The sequence below is a fragment of the Syngnathus typhle genome, linkage group LG4 (assembly GCF_033458585.1).
Source record: "Syngnathus typhle isolate RoL2023-S1 ecotype Sweden linkage group LG4, RoL_Styp_1.0, whole genome shotgun sequence".
Classification (NCBI taxonomy): Eukaryota; Metazoa; Chordata; class Actinopteri; order Syngnathiformes; family Syngnathidae; genus Syngnathus; species Syngnathus typhle.
The window spans coordinates 23,202,840-23,229,289 of record NC_083741.1 but is presented as its reverse complement, the minus strand read 5'-3'; the positions used below and the strand labels follow the sequence as shown (position 1 = coordinate 23,229,289).

The 26,450-nt window shown below is 46.2% G+C and overlaps 4 protein-coding genes across 13 annotated transcripts in view; 3 read left to right on the top strand and 1 right to left on the bottom strand.

The window, feature by feature from the left end:
* The window catches only part of cbfa2t3 (CBFA2/RUNX1 partner transcriptional co-repressor 3), a 32,726-nt gene extending 23,883 nt beyond the window's left edge, over positions 1-8,843 (top strand). For 5 of the 10 annotated variants that reach the window (XM_061276195.1, XM_061276194.1, XM_061276199.1 and 2 more), the window contains exons 7-12: positions 199-284; positions 1,277-1,574; positions 1,749-1,817; positions 2,304-2,357; positions 3,803-3,993; positions 4,738-8,843. In XM_061276195.1, the coding sequence (XP_061132179.1) occupies positions 199-284; positions 1,277-1,574; positions 1,749-1,817; positions 2,304-2,357; positions 3,803-3,993; positions 4,738-5,097 (1,058 nt within the window). In that variant the 3' untranslated portion in view covers positions 5,098-8,843. The remainder of the gene's footprint in view (positions 1-198; positions 285-1,276; positions 1,575-1,748; positions 1,818-2,303; positions 2,358-3,802; positions 3,994-4,737) is intronic. The other 5 variants (XM_061276204.1, XM_061276196.1, XM_061276197.1 and 2 more) reach the window with 4 other exon arrangements.
* A 541-nt stretch (positions 8,844-9,384) lies between these two features.
* On the top strand, positions 9,385-11,909 carry pabpn1l (PABPN1 like, cytoplasmic). Its single transcript, XM_061276484.1, has 6 exons — positions 9,385-9,613; positions 9,998-10,139; positions 10,480-10,547; positions 10,666-10,772; positions 10,854-10,941; positions 11,081-11,909. Exons 1-6 carry the CDS (start codon positions 9,542-9,544, stop codon positions 11,408-11,410), a joined length of 807 nt encoding a protein of 268 aa, XP_061132468.1. The 5' UTR covers positions 9,385-9,541; the 3' UTR covers positions 11,411-11,909.
* trappc2l (trafficking protein particle complex subunit 2L) lies at positions 11,707-13,017 on the bottom strand. The gene is made up of 5 exons (XM_061276485.1): positions 12,891-13,017; positions 12,484-12,656; positions 12,086-12,173; positions 11,919-11,998; positions 11,707-11,836 (listed from the first exon to the last, which is right to left on the bottom strand). Exons 1-5 carry the CDS (start codon positions 12,921-12,923, stop codon positions 11,791-11,793), a joined length of 420 nt encoding a protein of 139 aa, XP_061132469.1. The 5' UTR covers positions 12,924-13,017; the 3' UTR covers positions 11,707-11,790.
* Positions 13,018-13,148: 131 nt separating this feature from the next.
* Positions 13,149-25,646, top strand: galns (galactosamine (N-acetyl)-6-sulfatase). Its single transcript, XM_061276483.1, has 14 exons — positions 13,149-13,306; positions 13,472-13,595; positions 13,697-13,771; positions 13,896-13,998; positions 14,902-15,045; positions 15,552-15,618; positions 15,800-15,927; positions 16,002-16,141; positions 16,201-16,304; positions 19,036-19,178; positions 19,248-19,350; positions 21,862-21,983; positions 24,674-24,791; positions 25,392-25,646. Exons 1-14 carry the CDS (start codon positions 13,199-13,201, stop codon positions 25,476-25,478), a joined length of 1,566 nt encoding a protein of 521 aa, XP_061132467.1. The 5' UTR covers positions 13,149-13,198; the 3' UTR covers positions 25,479-25,646.
* Positions 25,647-26,450: the final 804 nt, after the last annotated feature.

Here is a 26,450-nt window from a genome sequence, read left to right as displayed (position 1 = left end):
ATTATAAGTATCCATCTAGCTAGCTAGCTGGCCAATATGGCGGCTCTGTGATAAGGTGACTCAGGCTCATGTTGGGTGTTCTGGAAAAGCTCCTGCGATCCAGCATGCCGAACCACATTTGTTGAAATGTTTACAAAACCTCCCTACGACTTTGAATGTAGTTGAGCGGATTGAAAATCTTCTGCCGTTCTGCCACAGCAATGCACGGAGCCCGCCAAGAGGAAGTGATCGACCACCGTCTAACAGATCGAGAGTGGGCAGAAGAATGGAAGCATCTCGATAATGTAGGCATTTTTGACATCACTCGCATGCAAACAGTTTGTCAACATTTAGCTTGGGGAAAGCATTAGCGCACACATCCACCAGACACACACACACACACACACAGTCAGGCAAAGAAATAGGGCCCCAGATGGAGCCCGGGACCCAGCAGAGAGCAGCTCCAGCTGGGCAGAGCAGCTGAGACAAGAGCTGCAGTCATGGAGAGAACCGGCCAGGCTTGGACCCCTGCCAAATTAGAAACACTTTGCTGAAATAAATATAGCTCACCGAGAGGAGAGTGACGGGTGCAGAGCGACCGACCGACGGACGGCACGGCAGCAGAGCCAACGTGGATAATGTGAAAGGACCCAATGTTGAACATGTTGAAGCCATTTAGTGGAGTAGCAAAGGGCGGCGACGCTACAATGAGACGGGGGAAAAGAGAAGTGAAAGAAAATCTGGCAGCAAATGGAGCAGAAGGTTGGAAGGAATTCGCTCAACCTTTTCATCTGTAGTCCAGCTGTTCCGTTGTTATGATTGCAGCGCGCTCGCAAATTCGAAATCACTAACTAGCACATGGGTAACGACTGAGGGGAACTTGCAAATTAGAATGACTGACCGTTACGTCTCCTGGAAAGGAAAAAAAAATGGATATTGGCCGTATTTTTGTAGCACTCATTGCAAATTTTTTAAAATTTTAAATTAAATAAAAAATTTTATTTATTTATTTAAATATTAATGTATTTCATGTTAAAATGACATTTAAACTATATAATAATAATAGAAATATATTCATTTCAACATTTCTGTAACGCTCATTGCAAGTTAGGCTGTATTTTTAGTTTTTTAATTAAATGTATTGAATTTTATTTCAAAATTAAATTTAGATTACATTTTAAACATTGTTTAAATTGACTGTATTTAAATTTGCAACAATAAAACGTACAAAAGAACAATGCCCCGATGAAAGTTGTTGTCGTTCATCATAAATATTCCTCTCCATGATTCCCATCAGCTGCTGAACTGTATCATGGACATGGTGGAGAAGACACGTCGCTCTCTGACGGTGCTACGCCGCTGCCAGGAGGCCGACCGGGAGGAGATGAATCATTGGATCCGGCGCTACAGCGACGTGGAGGAGATGAAAAAAGGTGGGAGCAACGGCCAGCACTGCCTTCCTCCTCCTCCTCCTCCTCCTCCTCCTCCTCCTCTTCCTCCTCACCACAACTCGTCCTCCAACACAGCTAGCAGCAGTGAGGCAGTGCCCAAAGGAGCTTCCTCGGCTGCTGAAAGGCAGACAGGCAGACAGACAGGTAGACAAACACACATGTTCTGGCACGTGTAGCAAGGTAGGGCCCCTTTTTAGGATGCTGCCCAGCTTTACGCTTAGGAGGGAACTTGAACGTAGCGTAAAGCGTGAGGTCATCCTGACGTGATATTTTCGGGTTACGCCTTATTCATTGTCTGTCTGTCTGTGTGCGTTTCAGAGATCCACAGAGACTTTCTGCACAGGCCTCCGTCGGGATACCTGCCTGAGGAAATCTGGAGAAAAGCTGGTAAGAACCTCGGCATCTCACAAAAACGACACCATCATACATCTTTCCACCAAATGTCCAAATGGCTCCATGGCCACTGCAAACAAAATCACAAAGTTAGCGGAGATGCTAACCGTACCATTTGGTGGAAACGTGGCTCAGAACTCTCGAGTCAGGTCGGTGAGGCGGGAGGGTTGAAAGCTTCTGGGAAATGTTGGCTTCCATCTGTAACCACTATGAAAGGCCACTGCAGTTAAGCTGCAGTGAAAATGCAGGCCCAGGCAAGCCACAGCAGCGTTGATAGCAATATTTAGAAATACAAATCGCAAATAAAAATTCAATCCCCTTCATTTGGCTCCACCTTTGTCCCAAAAATGTTTTGGGCAAGTCCTTAATCTCCGTGGGGCAAAGACGCTGCTGCTGCTGTTGGCAAAAATATTGCGCTGCATTTTCACCCGCAGAAAAAAAAAAAAAATTCAATTTTAACTGCAGTTGTTTTTCATTCAGGCACGACAAGCATCCCGCTTTCGCCAGCGCTAAAGCACCTCCAAAACAAGCAGGGTGAGTAACGTGTCTCACTCACAGCACCATCTTGCCTTCACTGTGTGTTTCTTTTGCGTTTGCTAGTCTGCCCCGCCCCCCTTTTCATTCAAAACAGACTTTTCTCTGATCCAGATTTCAGGAGCAAAAAAAAAAAAAGATCTGGTCTGTGGAAAAACTTGGCAAATCCCTGCGGAATTATAACGTTAATACCGCTGCTGCCCCTGTGTTTTTCATGAAGTGCTAATTGCCCTAGCATCTGCTATGTACTCTCCTTGATAAGAATTAATTAAATTTGCAAACTTATCTCGGTGGTGCATACATTAGGCCTGATAATTGAGATTGAGATAATGCAGATAATGCTTGAGGGATAAAGGGGGGGAGAAATGAAGTGGAGGATGAAGGAAATGGGAGGATGAGGCAAAGCACTGAGACGCGTCTGACTTAATGTGTTGACGTGAAAATGCAAATTGCGATAGTGCGTGCGTGCGTGTGGAGAGTGCTACTTGACTGGAGGAATCAAAAAAAAGGCAGCAGTGTCGATCACAAACAGGATCACCTTTGTGCTTGGGATGGAAATGGACAGCCTGAAGGTGGAATCTTCAAATCTGAAAATATCTTGCATGATGGAGGAATTCAAATCAAAAACAGATTTGCCTATGAACTCATTCAGCGCCATTATGGACGTCAAAGATGGGTTACTACCGTAATTTTCGGACTATAAGTCGCGTTCTTTTTTCATAGTTTGGGTGGGGGGGTGACTTATACTCAGGAGCGACATATATATGTTTTTTTTTCACTTTTTGGGGCATTTTATGGCTGGTGCGACTTATACTCCGGTGCGACTTATAGTCCGAAAATTACGGTATGTATGTTTGGTGACCCATTAGCATCCAGCCCAAGAGTGAGCAAACAATCAAAGTGTAAGACCTACACAGCATGCAAGGCGTATTTTTCGAACCATCTGCTTCCTCCATGCAGAAGAACTTTGGATGTCAAATGAAGATCTTATCACAAAATATCTCACTATGACACTCCACAACAAACTATTGCTATTAGCTTGGAAGCACAGAAAATGTCTTTCACGGGGAAGCACAGGCTCCATCTCGACGCCAGAGTTTCCTTTTGTCCAAATATTGTGCCGTAACTGCCTCGTTATTGAATATTTTCTGGAAGTACAATGTCGAGTACGGGGAGCATTCCTGGAGCCTGAGGATTTGTTCGAGGAACGGGCAGGAACGGAATTCCATGATGGCGGCTCAACAGCCAAGCTGGTGACAAAACTTTGGAGGCATCTGCTATGCGAGTCCAGATTGTGTTCATCGCCGACTGTCTGGATGTTCCTCATTTCTGGCTTCCACTTTTTTCACTCTTGGATGGCGTGCATCTGCTCGACAAAACAGCGGCTTAAGAAGTGACGGCGGAGGCCCTAACGCGACTCTCGTCTTTCCCTTTTGCTTTCTCAGAGGAAGCCGTGAACGAAGTCAAGCGGCAGGCCATGTCGGAGCTGCAGAAGGCCGTGTCGGATGCGGAGAGGAAAGCTCACGAGATGATTTCGGCAGAACGCTCCAAAATGGAACGGGCCCTGGCCGAGGCCAAGAGGCAAGCCTCCGAGGATGCACTTACGGTCATCAACCAGCAGGAGGACTCCAGTGAAGTGAGTACCACAGACAGCAACAGCTTCACTTTTTGCGTAAGAGAAAGACAGATGGACCAAATTACGAGCATTTTTATTTTTTTTTTGCTTGTTAATTCCAGGGACCGTAAGTCATGGTTTTCTTAAAAAACAAAAATATGACACGCTAACAAAAGAACAATTGTTTCTCCTCTTTATATAACAACTTCTTTTTTCAATTTTATTTGTTTTTTGTTTTGGTTTTGTTTTTTAAATTCTCATAACAAACTTTGTGCTCTTACCTCGAGGCAAGGCTAAATTGATTTGCCTATTTTGAGCCTTGCCGAACCGAATTACGAGCGGTCGCAGTACAAATTAAAAACAGCTTTTCGCGTGAATTCTTGGAGGTGTGATGTCACGATTGAAAGCGGGACTGAGGCTGGCTCCCTCCCAGTTTTGCGAAAGGCTCCATTATCACCATCAGCCTCTGACATTCAGCTCTTGGCTCTGGAGTCGCACGGCTGCGGAAGCAGTCCAGTTGTTTGTCTAATAATGGCAGACGGCCCCAGATGGGAAGAGCAGGCTGCCAGACTGAGGCCATTCCGGAGCAGATGACCACCACCTGCTGGTGACTCCAGCCAGAGCCGACTTCAAACATATCCGCCGTGTAAATAGATTTCGCGGGAAAGCCGTAAATCGAGTTCCAAACGCACGAGCGTTCTGTCTGGGAGAGCAAAAGAGACTTATTTTTATCAACCGTCTGTCTCTCTCCCACTGTCTCACCAGAGTTGCTGGAACTGCGGGCGGAAAGCCAGCGAAACGTGTAGCGGCTGCAACACGGCTCGCTACTGCGGCTCCTTCTGCCAGCACAAAGACTGGGAGAGGCACCACCACGTCTGCGGTCAAGGCCTGCAAGGGCTTCCGGGGGGCGGCGCCGTTCCCCTCGGCACCTCGGCTTCCGGCGCGCCCCCCGCCCACTCGGAGGGCGCCCCGCCGGGTCCGCTGGCGTTGGCGGGCCAGAGCGGCGTGGCGGCCGGCGGCGGCGGCGGCAGCATGTCGGCCAGCCCCAAGGAGAGCAGTTCGAGTAGCGCCTCTCGCTCCACCACTCCGGCCACGCCGGCGCTGCTCGACGCCACATCTCGCTGACGTTCCGTCCCGTCCCCTGGTAGGACAAAACCAAACTGAGGAACCTTCGTCTCACCTTGACCCCCTTTCCCCCCCCCCTCAAAGTTCTCAAGTCTGCCTTTTGCATAGGGTGGCTTTGGCATTCAGTGAGCACAATCAGCAAGATATCGTAGCGTTTGCTGACCAGGATGGGCTCTTAACTTGAGTGTTGAGGATCACAAGACCAATTAGCACTTCAATTCCCAAATCATTTTGCCCCAATGTGAGCACCCGGACCTGTTATATGCACTAACAGTCCCGTCTCCGAATGCTAACAGATAAGGATTTTTTTTTTTGTCAATGTCCTGCCGTTCCTCAGAAAACACAACTTAGGATTTATGGAACGTTTCTTTCTGGCTTTAAGGGAAAACCAAGAACAGTCCAAATATTCTAAATAAGAGAAACAAAGCGTGATGATAGTGACGTTTGTTAACCATCATGAAACGAAATGGAGTTTTAAACTGCTAACTACCTTGCTAGCGAGCCAAGAAAAATCTACGCCGGACTCACCTCTCGAAACCATTGTGAACCCAAATGAATTCAAAGATAAAAAAAAAAAAAACAACGTAATCCAAACCTTTGTATGACACTGCCAAAGTGAGTAAGTGATAAAGAGAAGCGCTCGTAACCAAACGCAAAGCAACATCACCTCCTCAGCAGCCCTGCCACAGAACGGAGGCTGCGCCAAGACTTGAGCGATCCTTCAGCGATCCTTCAGCGAGCCAACGGATGGACGTCAGACACTCGCTGAAACGGACCGAGGCCTCGCCCCGATGAAATTTGCGAGCGGGAAGCGAAAAGAGGCAACGGAAAAGCTACACGGAAATCAAGCGACATCATGTAGCTACCAAAAACCTCCAGCAGAACACACACGAGCGTCGGATGTGTCTGTTTGGGTTCCTTTCTTCTTTTTTCATCTCCAGCCGTGAGGTTTGCCGTCACATTCACACACCTTTTTCCAAAGCACGATGAACAGAGCCAAGAGACGGACGGTGCAGACACTCCTCTTTTTCTACCTCCCTTCATCCCCAAACACCTGACCTTTTGACCCCACACCTCTCCCCCACCCCGCCTGCTTTGACGTGAACATCGGAGCAGGACAGCCTGGACAAGGGAAGGAACCTGCTTGTAGATATTTTTCTCTCCTTCACTCATTTTCTGGATTCTTTTTCAGTTTTGTTTGCTTACTTTTGGTTTTGGTCATGACGGGGGACCGAGCAGTGAGGTGCGGGCGAGGACGTTTGCCCCACCATCTACTCATTTGTTGTATCTATCTATCTATCTGATTGAGATGAACCCCCTCTTGTAGAATATTTTGTATGGCTCGCATTGTAAGACAGTGAGAGGACGGAGGTGCAATATGAAGAGAATTCAGCTACTGAATGGAACCTCAGCAACTGCCCATAGGGTGTCATATAATATAGAAACATATAAATATATTTAAAGTAACATCAGTAACTTAATGTGAATGTACATAGTATTTAAAGAGGTCCAAAAATGTGTTTGCCAAATAACAGAAACCTTTAAAGTTTAATGTCCAGAATATGATTTTTCTCACAGTACATTTGTTTCTTCAATGTATCAACTGCTTTCCCCCCCCCCCCCTCTCTCTCTCTCTCTCTCTCCTTCTCTCTCTTTTTTAATAATAATAATAATTCAATGGCTTTTCTTCAGTGGCATAGATGTAGGGGAAAGTACATTCTGACAGATCAAGTGTGCATGGACTGCATGACTTTCAGGAATCCGTGAATTAGGCTTTAATGAACTAACTGAAGATAAAGTCAAGAGATGTAATGATGGTTCATTCTCATCAAATATGGGGGAATATTTTCTGCGTGACGTACTTCATATTTCGCCCCCGTGGGAGGGGACCCAATTCACATAGCAAATTTAGCTCCATTTCTAGTTTCTATTGAGTCCTGTGAACAATGAGCGCTCCTTTGGAATATTCAAATGATTTATTCAAATGAACTACAGCCAATATCAGAGGTTCATTTGACCCCCACTACGCTTTACAAGTATTCGGTTCGACTAAACACCATTTTTCTTAAAGCCGATCCTGTGCAAAGAAGCTGCAACCTTTGGCTGCATCTGTGTGTAGCATTTTTCTTCTTGTTGTTGTATTTGCTACAAAATGGCCTCTGTGTTGACTTTGGCGACGCCAGAGCACTCCTCACTTGCTACCTCCTGAGACCATACAGCTAATCACCAGGAGATCTTCACCTGGACTTTGAAAAAGATGGGCTGAGTGCAGACGTAGCAGTCGCGCCGCTAGCATAACTCATATGCTAGCGGCGCTACTGCTAACCTAGTATTTGCTTACGGGTCGCCAAAGGCCTTGCCACCGTAATGGCGTCCGTCATTCGTGAGTGAAACTACAACCAAACATATCACTGAACCGCGTATTGACCATTTTGTCATCCCAAACCAATAAAAGCGCAGACCAAAGTACTCCTGCATTGCCATAAAGCGGCTTTGACGCCAAACCCGATAGGACGAGCTTGGCGCTTCACTACAGTTAACCAAAGTGTCTGAAATGCAAACGGTCCGAGAGCGAACCATTTGACTTTCGTCTCCTTTGGACCGTTTGTATCTTCTAGCAGTTACAAAGCCTTGCAGAGATGAAACTCCTGAATGCTGAGCATGTGGTCCAGTGTGAATAGTTTTATAAAAAGGATTTTCCTTTTTTTTCCCCCCGCCACCTCTTTTGTACTTGAAACCCTCCGAGCTTTAATAAAAGACCACAGGCAAACGACTGACAGAGATATGTAGCGACGCTATCTGCGTTCACGTGCTGTGCGTGTAAACGATATCGGCATCAAACGAGCGTTACGGTGGCAAGTCCTTTCAAGCGCTCTCGTCTGCAATCGAGCCCTCCGAGAAACAAACCAAACCGAACAGACCGCTTGTAAATGACCAAAAGACAACCAAAAGCGATTTGCTTCCATTGTACTTGGTAGGGAAATGTTTTTTGTTTGAACATCAAGAGTTTGTGAGGTGGATTATCAGGCGGGAAGCCAGATTGACGCCGAGCAAGCAGACCCGAAGATATCTTCATTGTGTCAAACAAATGAGATTGATCGTTTTCTTTTCTCTGCACTCTGTGAAAAGAAAGGGGCTCTGCTGTTGTGAAGGCTTTTCAAGGCTCTCCATTTTACATCAGGCAGCGAAATGGAGCACCCGTAACCGGTAACGGTCACTGATGACGTCCGTCCGTCTCGAGGCTCAGAAGTGATGGTGCATCCTTCCAGGCACTGCTGAAGAGCCTGCTTGAAGGCTAACGTGAAAAAGGTCTGATACAGCACTTGTGTAAGCCCCGCCCCCCTCCCCTCCAAAAAGTCATGGCTCAGGATGGTCCCATTTTGACCTTTACCTAGAATGAAAATGGGAGTGTCTGACAGCATTCGACACGGTATTGTGCAATACACTTATGACATGACGGAAAAAAATATCTGTAGGAAAGGTTGACTGAAACCCGGAAACACTTTCTTCTTTGTTTGATTTTCTCTCTCTTCGAGTTCCCGTTGCCGTTTTTAGATGAGGTAAAATGTGCCAGAGGAATTAAATTCTGATTTGTATTTATTTCTTGCATGCTTTCCTCCCTGTTGCTAATACCGCTCTTTAACTGTTCGCTCTGTTGGATGTGTGACGCTGTAAAACATTCTAATTCAGGTTATTGTCTGTGTTGAACAATGTAACTGTGTAATTAAAATATGACATGAAAGCTGTACTCGCTGCATTTTTACACTCATAAAAATATGTTTACTAAGCACTCACACAGCGTAATAGTTCAACTTAGTGAAGTTAGAACTTAGTGAAGTTATTATTTTTAATTGAATATACCGTTACATAACGGTGGAGGCGAATTTTCAGAGCCTCTAATCCCACCCAGTAAAAAATTCTGGTCCTTTTACACAGTTGCAAGTAACCCAAAAACAAGTCGCCCAAAACGTTCTTTTTTATCTGAAATACGAATAATTATTATTCACACTCGGGTAGGCCATTAATACATTTTAGTAGGTCTGCAGATTATAACTTTATTGGCAATTACACTGCATTGTCAACAGCAAAATTGCCCAATGTTATTAATCTGAAATTATTTTATATTGTCCCAGAAAACACTAAGTCTGATTTCAGGCCGTTCTTTTTTTATTTTATTTTATTTTTTGCAATTAATTTTATGGAGCAGGTCCCAATTTCACGGAACTCCATCCCGGAAGTTGACGGACGCGGCCCACGACGAGCTGTCAATCAACGCAACAAGTGACGTGCACGCGCGCAGCTGACCCTCGTTAAATCCGATCTGAGTTGACGTCACGCGTGACCTCAGGCCGTCAATCTGCTTCCGGGTTGACATTATTTGCGCGTGGCGTGCTAGCAGCCTACGGTGAGAGCTCTCTGGAGAAACCATGTTTTAACAATAAGCATGGCCGACAATCATCTGGAATACGCCTATCTCCAGGGACAGTCCATCGGGGAGCATCTCGCCGAAGACCCGGTGCGTGTGCCTTCATTAGCGGCACGGAAAAGAGCCGCCGCTGTGCTGGTGGTTAATCGGACGCTAGCAGCTGCGTAGCAATGGCGCAAACACCGGCACGTAACCGTTTAACAAGCTAGCTTCAATTTAGCAGCGAGTAATAATAATCGGATTTTACCTGGAGGGTTTCATCCACATTTTTGGTCAAGATAACTTGTTAAATAGCTAAGTCGAACGAACGGTACACCTCCACGATCTCAGTTTGCCCTGTCACAAAATCCTGGATCCGCACATGGGCGCATCCATGTTTTTCTGGAGATCATGCATGTTTTGCAATCCTGGGACGAACATCTGTTTTTTTAAAAGCTGATGTTTACTTCGATGCTGTCGTTTTGTGTATGACAGGAGCTTGCTGCCATCAAGGCCCGCGTGCAGGAGCTGGAGATGGAAGAAGAGACTGAAAGAATGAAGGAGGAGGGAGTGGAAGAAGACGAGGACAGGTGTGATGGCGAAGAGATGCAGCTGCTGACTGGCAGCCCCCGGCCTGGTGAGATGACTCATAATTTCATGTTTGCTAGGAGTAAATAGAGGCGGTGTGAAATTCCATGTTGAATTTTAGCCAGGTGTGCATCAGTGCAGCATTTCTAGCTAGCCGTGTGCGGCTAACACCTGGGACACTTGATGTGCTTCATCGCTGCCCAATGAGATGGAGTGGAAACTTTTTTTTTTTTTAATTGCTTACTACCTTCAAGGTGGAAAGAGAACCAATTTTTTTTTAAACACCCCAACACATTATGGTGCATGCAATGTCTTGCTTGACCTGACGTGGAACGCCTTCAGTAAGCTTGAGTGATGTCATTCGTCAACCATTTTTTGTTTTGCCGCAGGCCCATTCTACAACATGACACCCGAGGAAAGAATAGATGCCGACAACAGGTCCATTTATGTCGGAAATGTAAGTTCATTGTACTATTTTAATTTTTTGTCCAAATGCTAAAAACAGACACTGAAATCTTGACATAACTGCGGCAGGCTTTCAGGCCTTGTTGACACTGACTGGTTTCAAAACCCAGGTTGACTATGGTGCTACGGCAGACGAGTTGGAGATCCATTTCAATGGCTGCGGTCCCGTCAACCGCGTCACCATCCTCTGCGACAGGTTCTCCGGCCACCCCAAAGGGTCAGTCTAATGGTAACAATATGTTTTGAAACTCATGGCTGCAAAAAAAAAAAAAGTGTTGCCCATTCTGCGGTTTTCCAGCTTTGCTTATATCGAGTTCTCCGATCGCAACTCGGTGCAGAGTGCCGTTGGCTTGCATGAGACTTTGTTCCGAGGACGAGTCCTCAAGGTGAGCATCCCCTTCACAATTTCCTAGAAAGCAAAACTTACAACTCAACCAATTTACACTAAGTTTTATCTTTTTATAAATAGGAAAACATTTGACAAATGGCGCTAACGACATACCTTGTGATTTTTTTACATCTCAGGTGATGCCCAAAAGGACCAACATGCCCGGCATCAGCACCACCGACAGGGGCGGCCACAGAGGTGGCCACTCAAGAGGCAGGGGGCGGGGCTTCCAGCCACCCAGGGGCCAGCACGGCTCCCGGGGCAGGTTTCGCTACCAGTCGGCTCGACCGCAACAGCAGAACCCCCACCCGTACTACGGCGCACCCCCGGTGGGGAAGAGACAGTGGGGCCCAGTGGATTATCACGAACAGACGTCCAAACGCTACCCTTGTCTTCTCCTGGTCAGCTCACCGTCCGAGGAAATGGGAGCCGGGGTTAGCGGACAGCACTACCCGCAACAGCGCTAGAAAGCCCTTTGCCTGCTGCTCGTACGCAAAGTGGTTGTGGGAGGTTGAACTGATTTTTAAAAGGCTCTCGTTTTCGGCATCAGGTCTCGAGCTAGATTATTTTGAGCTTCTTGTTAAAATACACGATGGGGCGACGCTCCTGTCTTCATGCTGATGTCTCCTTCCATTTTTAGGAACTAATGCAAATGTATTGTTTGTGCTCCGTGTTTAAATCCTCCTCTGTTTAACTTATACATCCTTTGCTTTATGTGAACAAATAAAAATGATGAGATGCTTCATTTGTATGAAGTTGCATGGACTGTCGTACGGATAGTTTTATTTACATATTCAAATGAGGCATTTCAAAGCTGTGTAATGTACATGGAAGGCTGCAGAAGAGATCAAGCACTTTGAGACATCATTCCAGAGACAATTTCATCAAATGCCCTGAAAGAAAATAAGGTCAACCGTTGAATGGTTTCATTTTGAAAAAGAAACAAATAAACAAACTGACCCTGCATGAACTTACTTGGACTGAATTGGGCTGCCGGGAGTATGGAATGGGTTACACATGACGTCAGTGAAGGAGTTGTGCAGTTTTCGGAACATCTGTAGAAAAAAAAAAAAAAAAATAGCATTGGAAAGGAAAGGGTAACAAAGGTGCAAAATATACATTCAAAAAGTAATTGAACTTACGCTTCTTATTTCATTGTCCCGCAACGACGTGTTAGCTGAATCGACAACAATAACAAATTTAACCTTGGAGTTTGTGACATAGCCATATCTAGTCAAATAGTCAAGGAGTAACGCTCAAGGATTCTATTGAAATCCTACTTTCACCATATTCATTCAGTACTCTTTAAGAACCAATACAAGAGTTATATCAAAAAGCCTCATACTATGAAGATGAGTGAAATTGTATATTGTGGTGTTCTGCATCATTTTGAGGGTTAACCAAAGGTTAATCAACTTAATCTTTGCAATAATAGGATTCATTTGAGACAGTTATTGCATTGAATATCAGTAGATAATATCACTGCTTTATTTATACATTTTGAAGAGAAAAAAAAATCTTTCTTTAGCAAAGAGGATACACTTTATAGTCTTCGGTGGGATATAGTAGACCCAGGTAGAACTCCCTCTGGTCACCCAGTGACTTCCCCACGGCGGAAATCTTCTCCTCCACCACATCCAGCGAGGTGTGCACGGTGTAGTGAAATTTTAGCTCATTTTGAGGGGAAACGCTGCGGATGTACAGCGGGTAGTTCTGAGGTAACACAAAAAAAGAACACTGTAATACTGCAACCACTCCAACAATGAACCGATTTTGACAGCAGCTTTCTCAAAACACTGCTGATCTTGAATGCTGCCTTACACTATCACACAGGAGCTTAACATCCTGAATTTCTTTGCTAGCCGTACACAAGAAAATTAAAAAATAGTTAAAATACTCCTATAATATAGATAGTAGTGTTTTGAACTTCAGAAGAAGAAACATTACCTCTTTTGCTATGACAGCGATGCACACCGCCATTTTGTGCCGTCGGGATGATCACGTGACAACGAGGCGTTTGCATTTAAACCAGCCCGTATATTTATTCGATAACGATCTAAAAGATATTTACATTAATTAATTATATTCTAAAATCAACAACTACATTTTTATTAATTACCAAGAACTACTTGAAAACGTCCATGTAAAATTCACGGTCAAATCTGTATGCGCAGATTTTGCGCAGACTAACTCCCTGAAGGAAACCAAAGCGCACTTCCTGAAAGTTGGTGCTGATCGCCATTGCGGTGTTTGTTATGTCTGCTACAGTTTTAGCTTTCTTGTGTACATTAATATGTGTTTCCTGGTCCAAAAAGCTGGTAGATGCGTCGCCACCGAACATTATTATTATGCTTATGGATGACGTGAGTTTTATTTACTCTCCTTGTGTTACTGCTCGTTTAAATCCGGACATAATGTTCTGTTTGGTTTTATCTGGAAGTGAGTTAAGCAGCACGTGACAATACTGTTTTTCTGATGTTGGTTTTATTACACGGCGTAAAATGATGCACTTTTCTTCTCCGAATCAGATGGGCTGGGGGGACCTGGGGGTTTTGGGCCAGCCCTCCAAAGAGACTCCTAACCTGGATGCCATGGCTGCACAGGGCATGCTCCTGCCAAACTTCTACACTGCCAACCCTTTATGTTCGCCCTGTGAGTGATCAGAGTTGCTGTTATTTTATAAAAAGACTTTTTTTTTCCTGTCACCTTGTAAAGCCTTTAAAACTATTCCCTCCCCTGCACATTTCACACAGCCAGAGCTGCACTACTGACAGGGAGGCTACCTGTCCGAAATGGCTTCTACACCACTAATGGCCATGCCAGAAACGGTGAAAAACACAAAAACATCCTCAACGCTGCCAAATAAGCAGCTGCAAATCCCTTCAAGTCATTGCCTGCTAATGTCAGTTAGCACAGCAGTCACGCAGACTAAATAGCGGACCTCTTTTGCAGCATACACTCCACAGGAGATTGTGGGAGGAATCTCCCAAGATGAGATTCTGTTACCTCAGATGCTGAAAAAGAAAGGCTACATCAGCAAGATCGTTGGGAAATGGTGAGTGCCGTCTTGATTTCTCAATGTACCGTATTTTCCGGACTATAAGGTGCACCGGACTATAAGGCGCACCTTCAATGAATGGCCCATTTTAAAACTTAGTCCTTATATAAGGCGCACCGGACTATAATGCGCACCATTAATGCATCATGTCAGATTTTTAATCCAAATCAAATCATTCTCCATTTTTTTTTTATTTCAATTTCAGATGCAACAAATGACTTTATAATCACAAAATAATGATCCATAGTCTTTTTGATTCATGATTCATAGTCTTCAGCAGGCCACTTATGCTTGATTTCATGACACAATGCTTCGGGCCAGTTTGAATTTAGGAATTTAGTCCATATATAAGGCGCACTGTCGGCTTTTGAGAAGATTTTAGGTTTTTAGCTGCGCCTTATAGTCCGGAAAATACGGTACTTTCAAAATGCTATCAAAATCTGTGGGGTGACCTGAAGTCAGCCACTTTTTCTAAATATGACAGATGTGGAGTGCTTTTGTAAGGAAGAGTGTGGGAAAAAAAACCTGTATTAAGTTATTCCATAATGACTCATAACCAAAAGGACCCAATGTTATCGAGCGCTCTATTGCCAGTGATGCTTCAGCAACAAAGTATTCATTTTAGAGCGGCCATGTTTTCCCCATTAGACATTGGTTGGAATCGTCTCAAACGTCTCAAATGGGTTCCCCGTGTGAAATGTTGCCCTAACATACAACGCGAAGAATAATGTGTCAGCAGCTCAAAGTGCACCTTTTACTCAAGTGAATGGAATGGAATCCCCGACTTGAAATCAGAGCCACGTGCAAAATGTGCGCAGCATATGTGACCGAGTGGAAAGGCGTGTGCTCGGTCAGCCGCGTTGACGCCGCACTGTGTGAGAGCACTTTACTTCACGTCAGGCATCTGGGCCACAGAGCGCAGCACCTCCCCATGAAGAACGGATTTGACGAGTGGTTCGGTGCCCCCAACTGCCATTTCGGGCCCTACAACAACAGCGGGCGACCCAACGTCCCCGTCTACAACAACTCGGAGATGGTCGGCAGGTACGTGAGTAAGACCAGCATCTGGTCCCGCCTGCATTTGTGGTTTCCCGGCCATCCGTGTGTTCGGGGTCACTGCAACTGGCAGGCTGTGTTTTTTTTTCCGCTTAGCCGGGAGTTTAATCGGCGCAACTTGGACATGAAGACATTTCCAAAGAGGCGTACTCACGAGAGGCCTCCAGAGACGGCAGGTTGTGTTTATGAGGAGAGCTGAGAGTTGGCCGTCGTGCCCACTTGCTCGCCTCGCCGCACCTCGGCAACATCTTAGTGCTCCCTCCCGCTCAGCTCTGCAGAGACTTGGCAAACCTCGTCACACTTTGCACCTGGGAAACATCCATCGTCTCGCAATTTAACCCACGCTACATTTGCTAGCAAGTGGTTAGCACGTGCGTCTGGCTGTTTTTGAGCTTCGAGAATGAAGCTCACTTTCCGTGCGGAGTTTGCTCGTGTGTCTTTCCTGAAACGCGCATGCATAACTGTCTGTCTAATCACGTCGACTTGTTTCCTAGATACTACGAGGAGTTTCAAATCGACCGAAAGACGGGAGAATCCAACCTCACGCAGATATACTTGCAGGTGACTTCACAGTTTGTCAACAGTTCTTATAATTGCAAGGAGATCTTGGACATGCAATATTTTAATGTGATACATACTTCAAGAATAGCAATTGAATGGAAAATAGGAACAAATATCGAAAGCCTGCACCTTTTTTTCCCCCGACAATGTTCCCGCTCGCGTTTGTTTCCCTGTTCAACAGGAAGGTCTCGACTTCATCCGTCGCCAGAGTCTGGCCCGACAAGCCTTCTTCCTGTACTGGGCCGCTGACGCCACCCACGCCCCCGTCTACGCTTCCAGACGCTTCCTCGGGAAGAGCCGACGAGGCCGGTGCGTTGGGCCCGTGGTTTTCCGACCGCCTCACCGGGTGATTGTTTTTCTTACCAGGATGTGGTGTTTTGTAGCTACGGCGATGCGGTGATGGAGCTGGACTACAGCCTCGGTCGGATCCTGTCCACGCTGAGGAGTCTGGCCGTTGAAAACAGCACCTTTGTTTTCTTCACCTCAGACAATGGAGCCGCTCTTACGTCCGGCCCGAACGAGAGTAAGCGTCATTGCGTTTTGTCGCCTTTATCGCTCTTTTGATGCCTCCCCGTGGTTCAGGTGGCAGTAACGGGCCTTTCCTCTGCGGGAAGGAGACCACCTACGAAGGAGGCATGAGGGAGCCCGCCATCGCCTGGTGGCCCGGACGCATCGCGGCAGGCACGGTGAGTGTGTGTGTGTGTATATATATATACCGTTCAAAAGTTTGGGGTCACAAAATTGTTTGGGTGACCCCAAACTTTTGAACGGTAGTGTAAATATTATTATAATAAAATATTATGAATTAAATATTATAAATTATATCTTATATTTGTATAAGATTATATATAATCTATGAATATAAGTATACATATATATTATAAGATTTTTTACACAGAAGATTATATATATAATCTATGAATAATTATCTAAATAAATATATACACTACCGTTCAAAAGTTTGGGGTCACCCAAACAATTTTGTGACCCCAAACTTTTGAACGGTAGTGTATATTTCACAAGTGCAAACATGAGCCTTCCTCAGTCAGACCCGTCCGTCCGTCCAGGTAGCTGTGAGCTGGACTTTCTTCTATTTTCCCAATTTTGACAAGACGAGAGAGGCTTTTGTTTTTAGAGGTGACATCAACACGAGGTTGAAAACAAATGTTATTGTTAAGGACCCCACCCAGATGTTTGGTCTCATTTTTTTACAATCCAAACATCAATCATCAGAGTGACTCGGCGTGCGCTCGCTCGCTCGCTCGCTTTTGTTCCTTCCTAATGTTCCGCCTCTCAACAGGTAGCGCAAAATGTAAATGGAAAGCCGCAGGCAGTGTGCAGTCCTGTAAATCACTATGAGAGCAAATGAATAATTGATTTCCTAATCCTCTGTATTGACTCGCTTGTTATGTTTTGTTTCTTTTGTGCGTTATTTACCACAAGCGGCTGCGAGCGCTCCGTCTTGGCTCCGTTGAAGTTGTCGCCGGCCGGGAAAGAAAGATCAAGTGTATGATTGGGAGCAAGTTTTTTTGGGGGGGGGGGCATGTTTCCTGTCATTTTGCACGGCTATTATCGAGCCACCTCTCTGCGGCACGAGCTAATTTAACCCCCCACCTACAGCGCGATCCTTTAAGCCGCTGCGTTGCGCAAATGACTTTTAATTGTATTAGGGGCAGCTGTGACATGGGGCTGTGATGCGGAGGGATTTGGCGGCGGCGGCGAAGCGAGCGGAGGCTGCAGACGGCGCTAAGCCTTGCCCCCCGGCTCATCTGCTAGGGTTGTGCTGGGCCCTGATAGCGCCACCGAGGAGCGAGGGAGAGGCGGATTGCGAGCGTCTTAAACAGCTAATCTGTTTGTGTGTTTGCTGAGGTTGGATTGAGCTGTAATGAGGACTCAGTATCTGAATATGCCAGGCGCTGAGGATAAAGAAAAGGGGAGGGGGGGGAAGGAGTACAAGGAAGAAGATGTACGCAAAAGAGAAAGGGAAGAGGAACACTCCACTGCCAGGAACATTGTTGTGTCTTGTCATCGTAATTGTCCTCCGCATCAAAGACGAAGATGCGGAGGCAATTATTTTTTTTGTTTGAGATTTTTTGGGGGGGGCGGAGTAGAATGCTGTGTTAAAGGTCTTCCCTCTGGCTGGCTGACGGTGAAGCGACCTTAGTGATGGGAGATATTGCAGCCTGAACATTTAAGAGAAGTTTTTTTGAGATCGCCCTAAATCACAGAAATGTCTCACGTTGACAAATATTCACATATATATTCCCGGGAAATGTCAATAAAAAAAATTGAATTGAGGCTCAGAAGGGCTGTCACATCCTAAACTAAAAATAAATCATCATAAAATATAAATAACAACAATTTGAATCAGTGAAACAATTGTATCCAAGAGGCCGAAAGGAGGTGTAACGGAATGAAGGCTTGCAAAGTTCAGCATCCTTCGCAATTCCGGAAGGCCCCGGAGGAACAAAGACGGAGAGGCGGGTGCGCTGCCCGACCCGTTGGGTAGCGGAGCGTCGCAATCCTTTTTGGTTAACAGGATGCAGACACGAGGGCGGCCAATCTCTTGGGAACCGGACCGGGGGGACAGATGAGTCAGAGGAGACCCCCACCCCCCTCAAAAAAAAAGCCTCAATGCAAAAACGACAACACTTCCAGACTAAATGTCTGTTTGCCTTCTTTTATCCCTTTGCGAGTGTGTCCACAAAAAAAAAGGAAAAATTGAATCTGGATTTAAACGTGTGATCTGGAATGCATAGTTGTGCGGTTACTGCGCAAGAAAAGTGAATTCATTTCAAATGTGTGTGTGTGTGTGTGCGTGTGTGTGTGCGAGCACAGCAGCACATGGGCCGTGCAGCTGCAGCGGCCTGATAGCGCTATCTGATTGTGAGCTCGCCGTCTCCCTCCGAGACTCGCTCAGGAGAGAATGGAAGGGAAGATCAAGGATGACAGCGGAAAAATGGCATTTTATCTGAAAATAGTTCAAAGTTTATAAATAAAATAAAGCGTTTTTTTTTCTCTCTCTCTTTCCGTGGGACTGGGAGAAGGAGATAAAAAAAAAAAAACAGCTCTCGCTGTCTCCAGATGCTTCCTTGCCCAGCCGGGCGGCGTCCTCTCCTTACTTGCTTTTCTCGACTTCTTCTCAAGCTTTTAAAAAGATGCACGTTTTTTTTTTTTTTTCTTCTTCTCTTGCAGAAGGAGATTAGGAGCACTGAGGAAACGCACCCACCCCTTTGGCAATCTGTGTTCACACACACACACACGCACGATCACAAACGTCCGTGTTGCCTTTAATGATAAAATCCAACATAACGAGCGCGTTTGTGGCGACATTGTTGATTTGTGACGGCAAAGTCATTTTCACTGGCGCTGGCTCCAACGAGCACTTACGACGTCACCCATGTTCTGCTTTCAAAGGTGAATTTCCAGCTCGCCAACGTCATGGACCTGTACACCACAAGTTTATCCCTAGCCGGCATCAGCCCGCCCGATGATCGAGCCCTGGATGGATTGGACCTGACGCCGGTTCTCCTCAACAGCTCGCAAGCACTGCAAAACAGGTCAATGTCATCACACATCTCCGGATCGGTCCGCGTTCGCGTTCCCACCCGCTCGTCCTCTTCCAACAGGCCGATCTTCTATTACCGTGGCAACCAACTGATGGCGCTCAGGCTTGGCCAGTACAAGGCCCACTACTGGACCTGGACCAACTCATTGGATGAGTTCGAAAAGGTGAGCGAACCTCTGAGTTGCTAAGCCCAGTGTCTAACGGGTGGCCTCTGACCTCACAAATGTCCAAATGGGGTTGGATCCGTCCAAATACTTTTGGATGCAATCAGTGTTTTGCAAGACGCGGAAGAACCCCTTGCGCTGGAAACGGCTCATCAGTCGACCGCTGCGTACACGGCGGCGTAATGAATATTAACGAGGAGCCCCCCCAAATCAGCAAACTTGCATCATTCATCAGCCGCTCGACTTGTTTGTCGCAGCTCCAGCGGCGAATCCCCTCGTTGTCATTTACATAGCGACATTTCCCACCGCGAACCAGACGGGAAGGGGGCGGAGTCCGGTCCGACTTTGCGCCGCTTCGACGTACGGGGAGGAATATGAAACGCGACGTTTGAGAAGCAACTCGCTTTTCTCCAAATGTCCACGTGAGCTCCTCCCTCTTTCACTTTGCTTTATGCCCCATCGGTCGCTTCAATTGCTCTCTCCTTCAGGGCGGCTGAATCAATAGCAACCTCTTTTATCATCTCATGTGAACTCAAGTGGAACTTCACAAATAATGGTGTCTGATTGCCTGCTAGTTGCTTATTGATTCGTGGGAGTACATGAGAGAGGGAGGACGAGAGAGAGAGAGAGAGCTTTTGCATCTATTTGGGCTTTTGAGCGAAAATGTATTTGAGCGAGCTCCCACAAAAGCCGCTATCGATAGAGAATGCTTAAACTGTTCACGCAACACATCACGCGCTTGATAAACACAACAGAAAGCCATTGCGGGGACTTCCATCGACTTTTTTTTTTCAACTTGCCTACCTTTGGAGCAAATACAGCAGCTTTCGTATCATGGAGATTTCCCTCGCGCTACTTTGTTATAGTTTGCCTTTTCATCCCGCATCGTGAAAAATAAACATTACAGGTTAATAGCAGGAGGCGTTCATGCCGCTCAGCCATGAGGAAAATTTGGCAGGTGCTCTGCTGGTGTTCATATTTCAAAAGACTTTTGTATTGCTAACTTGCTAGCCGCTAAGCGAGTTTCTCATATAAGCTGGCGAGAGCCGGCCAATTACTTTTCAAGAGCAAAATGACTGCCGGTAGCTGGACACAATTTGCTTTCCTACCGATGACATTTTAACGTCCCTTGTGCTAATGTGCTGTTTAAGCTAGCAAAAACACTAGCCTAATATACTACTGATGTCACTTTCTCTAAGAGAACTAAATCTATGGGAGGAGATGTGTCTGTGATATTACCGTATTTCCCGGACTATAAGGCGCACCTTCAATGAATGGCCCATTTTAAAACTTTGTCCATATATAAGGCGCACCGGACTATAAGGCGCACCATTAATGCAATCACAATATAATAACTTGAAATAGTGAAAACAATAACAATATATCAATAATGTTAATATCACACAACACACAAAATAAACATGTAAACAAAACAGTCGGATAGATCAGTAAACTTGAGAAGGTAAAGTTCCATCCATCCATCATTCTCTATTTGGTCCATATATAAGGCGCACCGGACTATAAGGCGCACTGTCGGCTTTTGAGAAGATTTGAGGTTTCTAGGTGCGCCTTATAGTCCGGAAAATACGGTAATATGAAATCGATGTTGTCTGCAGCCCTCCCCCGCAATTTTTTCTTACAACCCCAAAATGTTATTCAAAAAAGGTTAATAAGGATTTATTAAATGTTCCCGTCAAGGGATGGGTGAAATCGGAAAATACCCAAAAGTCAATTGTCTGTGCTGATACCTTGTGTGGGTCCAAGCATATTTTAGGGGGAGAGGTGGGGGGGGTGCGATGCCCAACACCACCCCCCACCCCCTTCTCTCCGCCACTGAATATGAAATTCACATGGCTTGTCCCAACTATTTCTCCGTTTTCTTCTTTTTGCGCTGGATGCCCGCTGTTTCTCTGATGCCCCTGCAGCTGAGCGCTGCTTGAGTTTGAAATCCTCCTCTTTTTGCTCTTCATATCATTCACGTCCTCGGAGACGCCAGTACAAGAGGCAGAGAGCTCCACGCACCAGGCCTCCTCTGGGATGAGCTCTCTTTCTTCCTTCTCTGCATTTCTGAGTTCTCGCCTTTCAAAGGCGGGAGCGGTCGGGATCAGACGAGCCTCTGCGGGGCAGCGGGTAGCTAGCGTTCTCCAATATGTATTTGGAGGTGTTCTGTCGGGCCATCTCAGAGGGGGGGCGGGCGGGCGCCAACACTGCCTTACAGATGAAAGCTTTTTCAATTTTACTTGCGCTTACTCCAAAAAGTGAATGTGTGTATTTTGAAGAAAGAGGCCCATCTCCGGGGGGTGTATGTGACTCAATCACCTTGCCGGAGAAATGAAGGAATCATAAAAAGAGACATTTTGGACCAAACACTCGCCCGACCGACTGTGTGTGCATCTTCAATGTGATTGTTGTGGAACGAGCATGTTGTTTTTTTTTTTTTTTGCATCATGCAAACATTTTTTTTTTCTCAACCTCCCATTTGACTTATTATCATTTACTGCTCTCCTTCAGGGCGTGAACTTCTGTCCGGGTCAGGAGGTCCCGGGTGTGACCACGCACGAGCAAAAGGAGCACACGATGCAGCCTCTCATTTTCCACCTGGGTCGAGATCCCGGGGAGAAGTTCCCTCTCAGGTCAGTCGCTTGCATTTCGTTGCGGGCCGCGACGGACGGGCGAGATGAGCGAAACAAAGAAACGTGGCGGGCCAATGATGTCAGAGCGTTTGCCGGCGACTAGCGCGGAATGGCGATGAGATCAATGCGGATTCAGTGGCAGAAGAAGGCCAGATTGAGCCGCTCAGCCACGCAGCGTGCGCCTGATTGCACTCTTGTCTTTGTGATTGCAAACAGCCCTCTTCCAGATTAGTGTGTCACGCCACTGCAGGTTAAAATTGCAAGATAAATTGTTCAGCTCGAAATTCGGCGAGGGTGCTGTTTAATAGGCTTTGGTGTATTTTGGCCTCAGACTATTGTAAATATGCTCCGTGGCTATTTGTATGGCAACGCACGTGTTGATGGAGTCATCAAAGGGTGAATTGAAGATGAATTCCATCTCTGGAAGGAACGGCAGTAGTTTACTATACAATACTTAAGTGACTTTTAAACAAAGTAAAATGAACAAACCAGTTATGAAAAAAGAATCAAAATGAACTAAAGTCAAAAACAAAACACAAATTGTAAGATTTTTTTTAATGATGGGCCTTCTCAGTGGCTGCTCCTCTGCATCCAGCGTCCTTTTTTAAGCGTGGGCTCCTCGGCTGGCTCCCGCAGCTGCTCCGGAGCGACTGCCAGGCTGCCATTAATCTCTGCCTGCACCTAAAGAGCCACTTAAGATGATGCAGCGCCCGTCTGCACACATGCCTTCACTCGTGTCGCAGTCCCAAACATGCAAACTAGAATCACACCACTCCCAAAATGGACTTTCACTTCTCAAGAGGCTTTTCCGCACTGTGGAGGGGTCATCGGCAATTAGGCGCCGACTCCCAACTGGGTCAACGCAACCTCCAGATGCGTTCAGAGCCCTTTTTCGCGGGATGACCCGAGGCTTCAAGGTTAACACATCCAGAGTGCGGTCCCGGCTGTGACGCTGCAGGCAGAGCCGCTCCGTCTGGCATCATCTGCTCCCTACCACCGTGTCCCCAATCAATAGTCCTCACCCAAGTGCTCCATTTCCACTCGGGGGAGGAGCCGGTGTTAGAGGGGAGGGGTTAGGTAGGACACATGCGTTTGATTGTCTCCTCAATTCCCCCTCCGTCTGCCACTGTGTTCTTGATTGTGTGCCTGTGCGTGTGTTCCAGAAATAGTGTTATGAATCAGTAATCGGCATGGCGACACACCTGAGCAATGCCCCTTGCCCCTCTTGGGTGCCATAAATTATAAATCAAAAGAGTCCATTTGCATACAGCCTGCTTATTATTCCGCACTTTGCCCGTGCACCAGTAAGCTAAGGCTTATAGTCATGCTAATGAGTCGCGCTAGCTGACGGTGGCTTTCCATTATTGGTTTGCGCCAGAGACACAAACAAATGATGGAATTAGATTTGGATGCGGTGCTTTGCTCAAATACGATTAGCCGAGCGCGGACGCCGCAATGGCGAAGTTTGCGCTTTGGCGGAGGCCGACCCAACACTTGCTGGCGTTTTATGAAGTCGCTCCGCCGCTTATCGCAAAAATGAATCTACAGCGCGGAGAGCAGGGGAATGACTGATGGGAATCAGCAGGAGCAGCACAATTTGTGATTTCAGATAACCGCGGCAAATTTCCTCGGCTTTTTTAACCGGGAGGTGTAATCATCCCTCCCCTCCCCGGCGAGGGTCACAGTCGTTAGCTGATGACAAACGTGGAGCGAGAGCGAGAGAGACTTAATTGCAGTCGGCGCGCTACCGCTCGTCTAATTGCGCAAGCAAAGTCCAAAGCCGAGAGGAGGGAGGGAGGGAGGGAGGGAGCAGGTGCCGGCTGATGGAGGAAGGAAACCTCGCCGCCCTGCGGGAGATCCGGCTCGGCTTTGGGAGGGGAGGTGTGAGCTGGACAGGGCCCGGGGTTATTACTCTAATTGACACTTCACCTCGCACGCACGCGCGCCCGCGGTCCCCGGGGGCCAATCAGAAAGCGGGGCTTGTCGCGAGGGGACGACACGGGCCCCGGCACAGGTGCTGGCGGCGAGCGTATCAGGGGTGTAATTGCACTGCTGATATTTGTCTAGCCGTGTGTCACGCCACCAGAAACCCGCTTCCCCCAACACGCGCGTACACAGACCATTAACCCTACAGGTCCTATTGAAAGCGGCGGCAGCGGCAGCGGCGTTCCTTTGAAAGCCTCCGGGGGCTCTGTGTTTTACACACTGAATATAATCATGCACAGAGGTGTGGGGCCCACTGCAGTCCAACAGCAGTAATTGAGAGACGGGGGTGTGGCGGAGGGATAGTTCCACAGCCACCCCGCTGAGCGGCCTTTCCCACGGGGTGCCGTCCGGCGTGTGTATGTGTTTTTGTGCTTGAAAGCTGCACTGGGGCCCCTCTCTCGGATAATGAGTTAAGCTCGGCCGTCACGGCGCCGTTTCATCACGCCCTACGCCGGGGCCACTGTTTCACTCGCAGCACAAAGCCGAAACAAACCGAGAGATTACGTTGCGCGTGTGCCTTTTAAATTCCTTGCAAGCGAGTCAATTAGTAGATGTCGGCAAACGCGGCCTTCGGTCTAATAAAAGCTTGATTCTCTTTTTCTCAAGCTATTCCACGTCTTGTGCTTTAAAGATGAGAGATAAATGTCGCTAATGGAAGCTGGCGAGGTAGAGATTGTTCATTTCAGCGCGGTGTGTGTCGACAGCGCGCTGTCAGAGGAATACCAGGATGCACTCAGCCGTATCTCGCCAGTTGTGGAGCAACACAAGAAGACGCTGGTTGCGGGCATCCCCCAGCTCAACATGTGTGACCTTGCCGTCATGGTAAGTTGGGCTCTTCTTTCGTGACGTACATGGAAGAATCACTGCAAGTTGTTTGCCCAAAATTTCAAGAAAGACACTCTTACGTAGAAAAGGTTGACTTTTTTTTTTTATCCTCCAACTGAACACTGTGCAAAATAGGATGCACAAAACAGAACACAATTTTTTTTAAAAAGTAGAAAATAAATAGGTTGAAGGATTAGAAAAATGGTGCAAAGTATTAATGACCTACCTGCTGACCCTAAATATTAATTGGCAAGATATTCTCTTCACGGTGAATGCTTACTTTCATTTGTCTATTTATTTATTGATCTATTTATTTACTTATAATTTAATAACAAACGTGCTGTTTCTAAAATCACTCGAGCAATTGAGGACAAATAACCGCAACCGTTTTGCTCCTCTCGCAGCGCTTAAGAACTTGAACATCCGATTCGTTTGTGACATACTACTGCCCTCTGGTGGCCAATCGATTAAATGCAAGTGCCGTGAAAACGAATAGTGAGGTGACTCGCAATCAATTCATTCGATACTTGGATTGTTTGGTCGTGAGCGAAATGCTTTCCAAGTTCTCTCGTTCGAATGACATCTGCTGTATTCCAGAACTGGGCCCCAGCCGGCTGCGAGAAGTTAGGGAAGTGTCTCGACGGGCCCAAGTCGTCTCCGTGGAAGTGTGAATGGCCGCACTGAAAAAAGCAGGAAGCCAAACTGGACCATGTGCCTTACAGAAACAAATGTGAATCAGTATTGTCTCGTTTTTAATTTTTCAAATGCACAACGGTTGAATGCGACCACTCCCCGAATATCATTTGTAGAATTGCACAATTGTCATCATTTCAATGAATTGCTTTAAATGCGGTTCGAACGTGTCATGTTTGTCAAACCCGAGCAAAGATCAAAATGGATTTTGCTTGCAGTAATATGAAAGCAAGCAAAATTGTCATCATGTCTGGCATCGTGTTGCCATCTGATCCACTTGGAGAAAGTTTTGATTTTTTCTTTTGGTGATGCTGTGGTTTGTTGACCTGATAAAAAACGCTGAGTCTGCAGGGAGCGTAACTCAAAAGGAAAAAACGATAGCCACTTCCTCTTTACGGCGCCACTCAATCTCTCCCTTTTGGAACTGTATTCCACATATGGGACAGAGCCTAAGGAAGATCCTGGTCCACACATGAGCCTTGTGCATATTCTGCGCATATTTGCTTTCCTCTTGTCAGCCACTCACTTTTCCAGAAGAGCAATTTCAGCAAGCCCAAAAGTGAGAAGTGAAACCAGACTCCTAGGAAAGAATGAAAAAGGAATGACAATAGAAAGAAACCAGCAATCATGTGCTCACTTTTTTTTTTAATTATTTGATATACACTACCGTTCAAAAGTTTGGGGTCACAAAATTGTTTGGGTGACCCCAAACTTTTGAACGGTAGTGTATATATTTATTTAGATCATTATTTATAGATTATATATATAATCTTCTGTGTAAAAAAATCTTATAATATATATGTATACTTATATTCATAGATTATATATAATCCTATACAAATATAAGATATCATTTATAATATTTAATTCATAATATTTGATTATAATAATATTTACACTACCGTTCAAAAGTTTGGGGTCACCCAAACAATTTTGTGACCCCAAACTTTTGAACGGTAGTGT

What these genes read in the sequence shown, in the direction of transcription:
- pabpn1l (XM_061276484.1), top strand. Translation starts at nt 9,542, where the DNA reads ATGGCCGACAATCATCTGGAATACGCCTATCTCCAGGGACAGTCCATC. An exon ending in GACTGGCAGCCCCCGGCCTG is followed by an intron (nt 10,140 to 10,479) that starts GTGAGATGACTC and finishes GTTTTGCCGCAG; the next exon opens with GCCCATTCTACAACATGACA. An exon ending in TCCGAGGACGAGTCCTCAAG is followed by an intron (nt 10,942 to 11,080) that starts GTGAGCATCCCC and finishes TTTACATCTCAG; the next exon opens with GTGATGCCCAAAAGGACCAA.
- trappc2l (XM_061276485.1), bottom strand. Translation starts at nt 12,923, where the DNA reads ATGGCGGTGTGCATCGCTGTCATAGCAAAAGAG. An exon ending in GGGACAATGAAATAAGAAGC is followed by an intron (nt 11,999 to 12,085) that starts GTAAGTTCAATT and finishes TTTTTTCTACAG; the next exon opens with ATGTTCCGAAAACTGCACAA. An exon ending in GGCAGCCCAATTCAGTCCAA is followed by an intron (nt 11,837 to 11,918) that starts GTAAGTTCATGC and finishes ATTTTCTTTCAG; the next exon opens with GGCATTTGATGAAATTGTCT.
- galns (XM_061276483.1), top strand. Translation starts at nt 13,199, where the DNA reads ATGTCTGCTACAGTTTTAGCTTTCTTGTGTACATTAATATGTGTTTCC. An exon ending in TCGCAAGCACTGCAAAACAG is followed by an intron (nt 19,179 to 19,247) that starts GTCAATGTCATC and finishes CTCTTCCAACAG; the next exon opens with GCCGATCTTCTATTACCGTG. An exon ending in TGTGTGACCTTGCCGTCATG is followed by an intron (nt 24,792 to 25,391) that starts GTAAGTTGGGCT and finishes GCTGTATTCCAG; the next exon opens with AACTGGGCCCCAGCCGGCTG.